Source organism: Anthonomus grandis, chromosome 9 (genome assembly GCF_022605725.1).
Source record: "Anthonomus grandis grandis chromosome 9, icAntGran1.3, whole genome shotgun sequence".
NCBI classification, from domain to species: Eukaryota; Metazoa; Arthropoda; class Insecta; order Coleoptera; family Curculionidae; genus Anthonomus; species Anthonomus grandis.
Window position 1 is genome coordinate 21058224 of NC_065554.1, and position 12760 is coordinate 21070983.

The window sequence follows — 12760 nt, forward strand, 5'->3', positions numbered from 1 at the left end:
TTAACAGTTACTGGTATAATAAGTTACCAGTGTAATTATCTTACGAACGGTAGTGTTACTTAGAGATAGGGCACCTTCTTACCCTTGAGTATATATGGCAAAGAAATTAATAAAAAATTAATGGCAGGAAGATATAGAGAGTAACAGGACTTCACTGCATTAAATATCTTAATGGATATCCCCAATTGATCAATCTGACTAAGTCCAAAGTATAAAATAATTCCGGGAGAGACAGTTTTAAATAAAGCTGAGCAGAAGAAAGCAAGCATAAGGATCGGTACATGGAACATCAGATCCATGCTCGAATTATGTAAAATTTCCAAAGTGCTTTAAGAAATGCAGCGATCTAATATAAATTTAATAGAACTAGATGGCCTAACTCAGGAAAAATGACACACATCACCGAATATGGAGTTTCTGCTATTATCTCCTTTTGAGATAGATAATGATGATAGGAGCTACAATAACCTAAAGAATACATCCTATCATTCAGGTATATGCCCCCAATTTCAATAAAAGCAGAGAAGAAGGAGAACAATTCTATAATGAAATTAAACAAGCTCTGTGCCTCACAAAGAATAGGGATTTTTCCAATAATAATGAAAGATTTTAACGTAAAAATTCGAAAAGAGAAGGTCGAAGATGCTTAATCATTTTGGGTTAAGCACAAGAAATCGAAGCCTAGTAGGGGATTTTAAATTTTGGAAATCAACCACCGATAACATTAATCACATAGCTAGGAATCAAGTTGATTATCTTTTAATTAATAAACGTTAACAAAACTCCGGAATATATGGTAAAGCTTATTCTAGAGCAGATGCAGCAACAGTATTATAGTAAGGCAGAAAGTTTGATTAAAAAGCCAAAATTCTAGTAAAAGATAAAACATCTGCAAACCTTAATAATAAGAAATCAATTGACCAAGAATATCAATATCAAACTAAGTAAGATGAGAGCTGAATCCTGTTGAAACTCAGATGATTATTGTCCTGATCCATAGACATTAACTAAAAGAAAGCATTTGGTAGAGGCCGCCAAAACCACTTATTCAAAAAGTCAAAATATAGACACGAAAGATATTAAGATAATAAATAATTTATTTTAGAATTAGATAGCTAATATCGCCACTATTATTTAATTGGAGGAAACAGCAATGGAAGTAAAGATTTAAAAATATCCGATATGCGACACCATAGTTATTGCCAAAATAAAAGAAGATTTAAGGAGCTTGCTTGATCAAGTAGTGACGAGCGGCAAGGATAGCGGACTTAAAAGTCCGTAAATAGAAATATTAAGGAACAAAACGGTCAATGAACATAATAAGTACACAGAGAAAATTTAGCAATAAATTGGATAGGTCAGTACCATATTTGATAGAATGAGAATCAATCATTTTATGCAGTACAAATCTTAACTTGCAATTTAGAGTCAGAATACTGAGATATTACGTTTTCTTAGTAGTGCTATTCTGGATGGACTCCTGAAAGAAAACTATAAGTGATCGACTGGAAGCATTTGAGATGTTGTTACATAGAAGCATCTTAAGTAAACATGGTAATAAATGAGGAGATACTGAATAGAATAAGAAAGGGAAAAGAAATATTGAACACATTGGTGAGAGAAGAAAAATATGTATTGTCGCAGAACAATATACAGAAAATGATACAGGGGAAAAAAAGCAGAGGAAGAAGGTTTTTTTTTTTGCTTAAATAACCTAAGAATGTGGTACAGCTGCAGTTTCTTTGAGTGGTTTATAATTACAGCATCAATGTAGCTATGATGATAGCAAGCCTTCTGACAGGAGAGAGGTGATGCTTTTAATACTTTTAATCTTCAATATTCTTATTCCCCAAATGTTTAAAAACATTTAAACAATTAATTTTATTTAAAAAAATGTTCTTTATTCTATTATCAGATAATTTATGACAAATTTTGGAACCCTTCATGTATTAAATAACAACCGCTTACCGCCAAGTTCACAACCGGGCTGAGTAGTATAAGGATTGTTGACCATGACAGTTACGAGATCCAGAGAACAACAAACGTATTCGTCATCCGCTTGGGTATTAAGAACCATTACCTAGAAATTCGTGAAAAAAATTATCAATAATTATCTAAGTAGTAAGACAAAGTATACTTACATGTTTGGCATCATTAGGTTTAAGTTTGACTTTTTCTGGAAGTTTGAAAGAATGGTCCATGTTTGGATTCAGTGCTATTATTTGATCTACATGGTTCAATTTTTCCTTTACTAGTCTGGATACTAATCCGGCCAAGTGAGCGCTTACTCCAAATCCTGTTTTTGAAAATGTAAAATATATGTCTAAATTATAGGCTTTAAAAAACAAGAAAATTACGGAAAAAATTAAAACATAAAATTTAATTTATATAGTTTTTTAATTTTTTAAGGTCTAAACAACATTTTATAAATCGATGAGGGACGTAAGTCTCAAAACAATATTAAAATAAAAGAAGCTAAAAGTATTTTTCTTTAATCACTTAATTGTTCAGGCTTAAACAAAATTACAACTATGGATATAATGAATTCTCGGACTAGGAATAATTGATAGATAGTATGACTTAAAAAGCTAATAAACAAACAATATGGCATCCCCATACTAGGGAAAAAGTTAAAATTGCTTTAAATGTTTACAATAAATTTGATAAATAGTTTTATCATTTGGAATATATGAGAAATTACTTTTAACAGTTAGAAGCCTATTTTTTTAGTCAATTAAAAATAAAATTGAATCAAAACCTATTAGTAATAATATATATATTTTTTTTAATTAAGGCTTGTTAATATTAATAAATAGGTCCTTTCAGGAGGTACTATAACCTTTTTTTACACTAAGTGTATATGCCTATATTCAAATACCAAAAATCACAAATATATGCCTATATTCTCTTGAAAATAATAAATTTAATATGTTTTTTTTACCTGCCAAAGTCAAATTACTGGGTTTAATCTCTAGCAGCTTAATCTCATTTGCAATTTGCTCAGCAACTTTAACAAGAATCTTATGATCTCCTTCCATGCATTGCTTATAATATGCATCATAACTTTTAACAATAAGTATATGGTCCGTTAGATTTGCTAATTCAGTTGTCCTAGTAAAATTGAATATATTAATTATATATAAAATTGTAGAATCTTAATACAGATAAGCAATATGTATTTTTTGTTTAATCTTTTACTAAAATTAGTAAATAAGTCTAAGAAGTATGTCTTTTGTTGTTTAAAATTTTTGATTTTTTTTTGAAAAGCAAGACACTATAAATTTGCACAAAAGAAATTTAATTCTATTAATTTATATGAGAAAAAAAATGGTTATAAATTTTAAAATAATTTTTTTAGTGTACTTTTAAAATTATTTATCGTTTATATAGGGTCATCTATAGGATAATCTAAATGCTTGTGCTGAAATTAAATTACATATTTTTAATACCTTAAAAACCTACAAAAAAAATTAAAAATGTATTAAAAAAAACATGTTTTTACCAGGATAAATGCGACTTATCTCCGCCAGTAATAATAATCATAACCTTATGATTCTTTTTTATGAGTAAAGTTAAATCTTTAACTAATGATCCTTTTATTCCATTTTCCCAAGAGTAAGATCCACCGGGATAATAGGCTTTTCCTTCAAGGCTACTTCCATTGGCTTAAAAATAAGTTTCAGGTTAATCTTTTATAGTTAAATGCTATAAAAATGACTGTTTACATCTACGTCTGGCTATCTTTAATTTAATATTAATGAATAAAAAACTTACGATATACTGGTTTTGATGCTAAAAAAAAATAAAAAAAGTATTATTTGTAAGCAGTCAATAACACTCCTTATAGAAGATTAAAATTAATATTATTTACAAACACTTACGTTCTATTTCATCTGAAAATAAAAAAATCAATTAAAAATTAAATACAAAGTTTATTTAATAATAAAAATACCTGGGTGCATAGGGTTGTAATTTTTTATTGGCATAAGGTATATTCCACTAATATTAGTTGCCACATTATAAGGGAAATTTTGCAGAAGTTCATTGGTTTCATAATTTACAATTTTTACGGGCCTTAAGGTGTAACTCTTTATAAATATATTGGTAGCAGACTCATGGGAACAGCTGGATGCTAAAATAATAATTATAGTAATAAATGGAATACTCTTACATCTATCATAAATCTGATAAGAATATTTTTTTTAAATGCTTCTATTTTATTACTAGGTATTATATTATGTATATAAGTTCAACATCCTTATTTGTGAATTTCCCAGTTAATATCAACTTTGTGATATATAACTGAGTATGGTTAATTCGTAATACTTTTGCATAAGGAGGCCTTGATTTTTACATAATATACCATTAATTAGCAAGTACCCTGTATATTTGTTTTATATTTATATATTTTTAAATTAATAATTCTTATCAATAATTGCGAATGATTAAGAGAAGGTATTAAAATGAATTACTAAAAAAAGAACGTTTTTGTCAAAAATCAGATATATCTATATTTACTTTTTTATCTAAATGAAATTTAAAAAAAAAAATTAAAGTATTTTTTTTTTAAATTTAAATCTTTACTTTTATTAAAGTTTACTTACCATCTAATTCTTCATTTAAATTATCATCGTCATCTGATTCTTTTGGCTTAGCTGAAATTTTTTATTAGTGTTCATATACATAACCAAACATTATGTTAAAAAAGAAAGTTTACTTACGAGGATTTGGGTTGGCTAAAAATAATGAGAAACAATAAAGCAAATAAATTTTACTAAACGTAACCTTGTTTTACCATTTTTGCACCACGTCTGTCCATTTTCGGGATCTCCAACGATCACTTGCACACTGGCTTCATCTCCGCAACACTCTCCATATTTAGTGGTTTCTGTGACCACTGAGATAACCTTAAAGTATCAAACATATAGTTTATTATTATTTTTGGTTTAAAAAAACTGTCTTACCTGGACAGCGTCCGATTTATGCAATCTATGATTCACCTTTCTGTCTTTAAATTCAACTAATTTTGTGGGTTGTAAGGCGATAATCCTTAAAAGAGGAGCGTGAAAATAGACTTTACATATTTGCCCAATAATGCCTGCCAAGTGGGCACTTTCGCCAAATGCTAAAATGTGAATTAGGTAATATTTGTTATCTTAATTAATTTACAATAAAAATTTAAAAAATATTTTTTCACAATTTTTGAGTATTAGGAATAGCTATCTATAGTTGCTTAAAATCAACCCATTTTTATTTTTTTTCTGCTAAACGCTAATAAAATTTAAATTGCTAAATCCATCGATATTATGTTGTTTGCAAAATTATAATCCTGCAATACCCATAACTCTTCCATAGATGGTCTCAAGCTTGTTTGAGAAAACAGAAGAGTTGAGCGTGAAACTAACCACTCCACCTTGTGATAAAAGTATAGGTTATGAAGAGGCAAGAATAAGAAACAACGCATAGAACTAGGAAAGAATACACGAATATTAGAATGTGCTCAGCCTATCTTGACAAAGTGCCGCAATAAAAGCGATCAAAGAAATGGAAAGAATGGATATAATTAGGGTTATCACACCAGTGTTAAGAGTTAGGTACTTTTCTATAGAAGCAATGATCAAATTGCCCACTCTTTCGAAATAGGTTTTGTAGTTAAGAATTCTCTACTGAACTGAGTTTTATGGTTTGAACCACTAAAATTAGATAAAAAGAGGCAATCTAGATAAAAAGTCGGACATCTTGCAGCATTAAGTAATATAAGTAATTAAGTAAAGTCCACTATGTTTAAACATAAAGATATATATAAAATCGCATAAATATTTATTGATGGTTTAATCAGGAAGAAAATCGGTCTTGTTATAATTGATGCAAGGCACGGACGTAGTGTACTAGACGTAAAAACCTCTAAGAGGACAAATGCCGACTCAGATCGTTTTCTGGTTAAAGCCAAAATCAAAGTCAGAATATCTAGAGCAAAGAACAAATAAACTAATTATCATTCTTCTGTGTGGAATACATTGAAACTTAAGCAGACTGCGATAAGGGTACAGTATCAGGAAGATGTAGAGCGACGCATTAGAGAAATTACTAACACCACATACAATTATAGAGGCAGCTAGAAAGGTAATAAGGAAAAAACCTAGGAGGCAAAAGAAAACTTACTAGTATGATAAAGATTGCAAAATGCTACGGAGAAGAGAAATACTGCTAGAAAGTCCCACAGAGAAGAACAAGGAATAATTCAAGCGACTAAGAAACCTAGAAAAGAAACTGTTAAAAAGAAAAAAGAGAAAATGGCATGACAAAGAGTTAATTGCACTAGAAGATGACGGAAAAAATAAAACAGGAACATCGACCAAAAATTAGGCTCTACAAGAGCAGGATTCAGACCTAGGATCGACAATATTTTACATAAGAAAAATGGCGATCTAATAACTGACAAAGTGGAAATATGGAAAACAAAAAAGCTACTTTCATCAACTGCTTCATGATTAAAGCAATAGAGAAAAATTAAAAAACTAATGTCCCTGGAGAAGACCTAATTTTAATTTACATAATTCACATTCTTGAGTTTTGTTTCAGTTTTAGTTTCAGTCAGTCTTGATTTTAATTCACTTAATTCACTTCATTCAGCTATTAAGTGAATTTAAATTCACTTAGTAGCTGAATTTTTGGATCCACTACAAAAAAACTATAGAGGGGCAGCAATAATCAACGTAGCCTCTAAAGTCCTATCGAACGTAATTATCCTGAGACTAGCCTTCTTCAGCGAAAAAATATTGCGAGACTATCTACCAGTGCAGATTCAAAGCAACAACGAACTAGCTGTTTATTACAAGACAATTTCTAGAAAAGAGTTGGAAATTCAGTTAAGACATCCACCAGATATTTATATATGTACTGCAAGCCCACATAAGTGTAAGAAAGGTTAAAATATGGTATCCAAGCTGATCAGAGTAACTACCCAGTTAGCAATTTTTCGACGCGACAACGTTGCAAATTGTAACGCAACGTTGCATTTTACGTTGTCTTAACCGCAGAGGGGTTGTTGTTTTACACCAATTTGAAAGAGATTTTTTAAGTTGTCTTGATGTTACGCAGTGACTACCTGTTAACATTTTAAACGCCTTTGCAACATTTTGGAGTTACTGATTTTTGGACGGATGGACGCTAGAACGTCAGAAAAATTAGTTACTTTTTTACCAATAAACTAATAGATAACTCCAGAAGACAGCTACTCTAAAAATAATACTTTTTTAATCCATATTTCAAACAGTTATTCTTTATTTTGTATGTAGTTTAATATGGTAAATTATACGGGTAAAATAGCCGTTTTGAATAATTTACAAGCACTTAATTTATAAAGGGAAGGTAGTTTACTGTGAAACAATTATTTTAGCCCTAAATAACATGCGCGCTCTAAATTTATAGCAGATTTCGGAAATAAATTATTTTTTTTATAGGTTACTTAAGAAACAGATATAAATGCAAATTTTTCATTAATATTTTTCACCATTTCCATTGATTCTGCATTATCCTTATCAACTTCAGGTAAGCTAGCTGTAGGCATTTTGGCTTTCATTTCAACTTTTTTATTGCGGCTGTAGTCTTTATATATCTTCTTTTTTAAAGCAAATCAAAAATAATAAATTTCAATAATTCCAAGCAAAAAATGAATTATAAAAATAAAAATCTAGATTAAGTATGTTATGTTGAATTGAATATTTTTTCTTCCTCTTATTCTCTCTAACTTTGTTTTTCTTAACATCAAAAAGCTCCCTCTACAGCGGAAAATGCTCAACACAGACGATCAGGCAATGTAAAACCCATTCGCTAACGATGAGGTAATGTTGTTACTGGGTTTTTAATTTGAAATACACGCCTGCACATCGTTGTTTTAAGTGTAAATTACGACTGCTACCATCTATAGTACTCGTAAAAAAATAAGTTGTAAAAAACAGCGGAGTTCTCTAACACTTGCAACACAGGTGCCGTACATCGAAGTGGTCGAAAATACACGACCTTGCAAAACCAACTAAATTTCGCACTGAAAACAACATTGCAACTAGTGAAAATAAGAGTAATCTTAACTTAAGTGTCTTAGATCTCAACAAATTGATACTTGGGTAGAGCTTATAAGAAAAGATCTAGGGGTAGGGTAAGGATTGGTGATGACCTTTCAGATAGAATAGATATAGAATATTGCTGCTGATCTAACTATGTTGCTATGGGTTTAAACCAAACACAGATCGGAATGCCTTTTCAGGAGACCTCTAAGCCAATTTATGCCGGTAACTAGTTTTTTTACTGACTTTTTTAAATAGCAGCTGACCCTCAATTTTTTTTCCAAATTGCAATGCAAGATGTCGAATTTGCCGCAATACAAGACAGTGAAACATTTTGGAGGATTTTAGTAAATAGTCTCAAACTTTCTTTCTCGTTCATCGTAACATCGGTTTGACATACCTAAAGAATAAAAACCAATAAAACAATAATGTATGAAAACATTTCATCTTAATTATTTACTTTCAACTTTAACGTCTTCTAATGCATCTTTGATAGCATTATCGTCCAGTTTTTGAGTCTTCTTTAGTCGAACTTGCACCAATTTGCAAAATGATAAATAACAAACAGGAGTGCAAAAAATCGCTCCGATAACGTTGATTTTTCTAACGTTTTGATATCCCGGTTGAAAAGAGAAGAATTACAAAAACAATTCAAGATTCAAGTTCATTGGAACGTTTAATTAAATTAAATTCCCACCAGGTTTTTTCTTTTATATAAGTCATACATTTTCTGATGCCTTTTCAAACCTTTTTATTGTTCGAAAAACGGTTGTTTTGCAAATGCTTACTACCAATGATAAGTAATTCGATCCATAAGTTTATTCAGAATAGCTAGTTTACCAAATTATCCCATATGCGGAATTACTCCATTCTACCGTATTCGTATAAAAGTAAAATTAAAGTATTATGTATTCATATTCCATAGATCCAATCAAATTGTTATGGTTTGTCTTACATTTTAAATTTATTTACATACCAATAATTTCAGTTTCTCTTGCTGTTATATCTAATCGTATCATAGCTCTAAGGACATCTCTGGCTACCTTATAAGCTCTAGCAGTTGGATGTTGAGCCATTTTGGATTCTCTAGTCCAGTCAATTACTATTGGGAATATTACCGATTCGGTGGTTTGAGCGACGGATTGAAGCTGATCTTTAATTTGCTCTGGCCTGGAAAATCAATTTGTAAAAAGTTTTTTGAGTGCGTTTTTATAAAATATATATACCAGCTTTCATCAGAGTGCTGTTGTTTATTTATTATAATAAAGATTATCCTTCTATAGGGCTGTCGAAGGAATTGAACGAGCCCTTCTTGAGATTTCATTGTTAGATCAAGGACCAAACGTGTTCCATTTGGATATGTGTATTTAATTAGGACCTTTGATTCTGGATTCATGGAATCGTTACCATGTTTTAAGTTGGGTGGACCTAAAAATTATCATTGACATATGATGTTATTGTTTACATTTTATGCAAACTGTACTTACTGTTTGGTATATCGGATGGTGGCTCGTACGCTAAAAAAAAGAAAAATGTGATACAAGATTCTGTGATTTTTATTTCAAGTAAACATTAATTTATTGTTCACAATCAACATCAGTTATTTAATATTTTTTGCAAAAATCAATTTCAATTCATAGTATATAAGTAAAAAACAGCTGCAAAAATATGTCAGAAATAGCAACTTTGTCTATTTTCTACATTAATATTAAAAGAATAGATGAATCAAAAATATTTTTTTTTAAATATTTTATTCTTACCCGATGGAACTTCATTTTCCTCGGGAGGAGGAGGTACCCATACTGAAATAGAAATCATATAATTTTAAAAAAATGCTTATTTATTAGTTTATTTTATTAAAAGAAATAAACCGTTTTAAGAATTGATACTTACCCTGCAAGATTACCTAAGTTCAAAGGAAAAATCATAATTTTTTAGACATCATTTTAGACTTATGAATTTTAAAAAAATACGAAAAAGATGATTACTTTAGGATATTTAATTTTAAGTTAATTAAAAAAAAGTAAAGCTATAGAGACCAAAAAAAAAGATATAAAAAATATTTTTTTCTTTATAGAGAACTGAAAAGTGAAAGATATCTGTGAATTTATATTAGTTCCAAATAATATAATTAATTATATAAAGGTTATATTGACTTAGAAATTATTTTTTAGATATGATAATTCACCATAGACCCAAATAGGAGATTACATAAAATTAATTCCATAACAGGCAATTCTTTTAACTTTAAAGACAATAATCAATTAATATGTTTATGTAACCAAAATCACATAACATAAAAATAAACCTGAATTTTTTTTAATTAGCTTACCATTACGAATTACTTGGAATTCTCCGACATAAATATTGGGTGGTATTTCCAATATATTATATATGAAACCATCTCCGGTGACGCAGATTGCACTTATCACATTTTCAAAACTGTCCAATATAGTAACCAAGCCAATGTTGTCTGAACACTGTTCTGGATTTTCTAAAATATAAGAAAAATTATAATATGACCAATTATTTTTTAATAAATATTTATTCTTATTTACCAGCCTGTTTACAATCCGGCTGTACTACAGTAGCGTTGTTTATTATAAGATTTAGGACTCCGTCTTGCAGTTGCGGTATAGAGGAAGAGGATTCAGCTTGAGAAATAAGGTTAATCATCTGAAAAAAAATTTGTCACACTTATCATACCACCATTATGATATTTTAAAAGAGTGCAAGAACTTTTAAGGCAGTTTTGCAAAGAAAGTCCTTTTATGCTCAGATACAAGCCTTCATAGCTTTAAGTCTTGAAGCTTTGTTATCATAGAAAATTTATCCTCTTGTTGTTCATAGCAGTAAGTAACTTTACTTAAATAATTACTTAATCTAATCAGAGTTTTTACATATTCCCATATTAAAAAAATTATAGTTCCTTTGTGTTTATGATTTTCTCTTTTCAGAATTATTTTAAGAATTTATCAATTATCCACTTTTCTTGATTGTGTGGTAATCGAATTTTTTTTGCACAGTATTTTTTTAATATCTAAGGCTTTTGATAATGAAGTATTATGTCTTAAAGAAAGTAAAAACGTCCAATCTTTATAACAATCTTTTTTTAAAGGCTTAGTGCCTAAAACTCTTAAAACATCTTTTATTTCCATGATGTTTGCCTTTTCTCCTCCACTGTTTTTGTCTTTTGAGTTGCACAAGTTTCTTTAAATATACCAAACCAAGCTGTAGAAACGGCTGGAGTAAAACATAGAAAAACTAGTAAAAGAGTAGAAACTAGAGCGACTTTATCTATGGCTGGAGCAACCAGGTATAACTAGAAAATTCTAAAATAACGTTGCAATCGGCATAAGTATTATTTGATTTTAGATTACTTAATTTTTTTGAAAACAAGAGCAGTCTTTTATAAGGATAGATATGTAGATCATGATATTTTAATATTATGATCGACAATTCATGTTTTGAAGATCCAAGCAAAAATGTTGTTATTCATAGTTTAAGCGATATTCTACTGATCGATTAAGAAACAAATTCTCAAACAAACTAGCTGTCCATTGAAAAACACGGTTTTGTGTGATATTTCAGACTTCTCTTTGTTATTTACTCTACACGTGATATTGTGGTTATCAATAAGATCTTGTTTTATTATTAAAAAAGCTTGGTATTTTAAGGTTCACAAAAATATCTTTATTTGAGTCGTGTTACAAAATTATACATTCTTTATTGTTATGAGTTGGCATGTTCGTGAGCTATAATATGCATATTTTCTAAAAAGAAATTTAGAATAATCTAAAAAAGGGTGATAAACCAAGTAAACGAAATGCTAATGAGGCCATGTGGAGGAGAAAAAAAAGATTGGAGTATTCTCGTTTCTAGAGGAGAGAAAGAGAGAAAATAAGAATATTTAGACCTAAAGAAGGAAGTTAGTACAGGCGTAGATACGCCTGTATTATTAATCTGTTAACTGTTCATTGGAATGTTTTTTCACAACTTTTTTACATTATTCTAGAGGAGCAAAAATAGGATAATTTTATTCTTAAATTTACTAAGCAGTGCAAACCTAATAGATCCAGACAAACAATGGTTACTCCTAAGGCAAAAGCTGTTTTTGTTAAATACTACATAAAAAATATGTTCCTGATCACAGTGCTTACTATAGTAGACCAATGTATGTAATATAATCTGACTATAGTTCTTGAAGATTCTAAAGCCAAGCAATCATAAGAAAATGTTTTCTTTTATCGTTGGAATAAAGTAAATTAAAAAAAAGAACAAATAGTGTCTATGAAATGGTATGTTATGTTCATAACTCCAGAAAAATGCATCCTTAAACCTAATGCAAATAGAATCTATGTTTCCAATTCTAGGACACTCTTTCTTACCACCAGATAGAGTGTGTGGCTTATATTGAGAAGGTCAATCAAGAAACGTGAAGTTATTACTTTACCTTAAGAATATGTATGGATGTTTTCTGAATATGGGACTTCTATTGAGCATTAGGATGAAGTCAACGATTGGAAATCTGCTCGTCAAAATGTAGTCAGACATGAAACTGGCACCTTTAGTTAAACGCATAATTTTTTTATAACCAAGACAAATACAGGAAATATTCTAGCGAGAGGTAAGAGAAACTACAGGCATCATTTTGGTAAAGTGCGAACTCACTTATAGTTTGAACGAAATTATAC

The 12760-nt window shown here is 29.6% G+C and overlaps 1 protein-coding gene across 1 annotated transcript in view; it reads right to left on the reverse strand.

The window, feature by feature from the left end:
• The window catches only part of LOC126740557 (uncharacterized), a 35422-nt gene that overhangs the window by 12548 nt on the left and 10114 nt on the right, over positions 1 to 12760 (reverse strand). The window contains exons 16-32 of the mRNA XM_050446642.1: positions 10625 to 10742; positions 10399 to 10560; positions 9827 to 9868; positions 9554 to 9583; positions 9293 to 9494; positions 9043 to 9236; positions 4965 to 5125; positions 4796 to 4907; positions 4722 to 4736; positions 4605 to 4655; positions 3953 to 4132; positions 3882 to 3893; positions 3775 to 3792; positions 3503 to 3665; positions 2942 to 3111; positions 2142 to 2296; positions 1969 to 2080 (exon numbers count right to left, since the gene is read on the reverse strand). Of these exons, the coding sequence (XP_050302599.1) occupies positions 1969 to 2080; positions 2142 to 2296; positions 2942 to 3111; positions 3503 to 3665; positions 3775 to 3792; positions 3882 to 3893; positions 3953 to 4132; positions 4605 to 4655; positions 4722 to 4736; positions 4796 to 4907; positions 4965 to 5125; positions 9043 to 9236; positions 9293 to 9494; positions 9554 to 9583; positions 9827 to 9868; positions 10399 to 10560; positions 10625 to 10742 (1897 nt within the window). The remainder of the gene's footprint in view (positions 1 to 1968; positions 2081 to 2141; positions 2297 to 2941; positions 3112 to 3502; positions 3666 to 3774; positions 3793 to 3881; positions 3894 to 3952; positions 4133 to 4604; positions 4656 to 4721; positions 4737 to 4795; positions 4908 to 4964; positions 5126 to 9042; positions 9237 to 9292; positions 9495 to 9553; positions 9584 to 9826; positions 9869 to 10398; positions 10561 to 10624; positions 10743 to 12760) is intronic.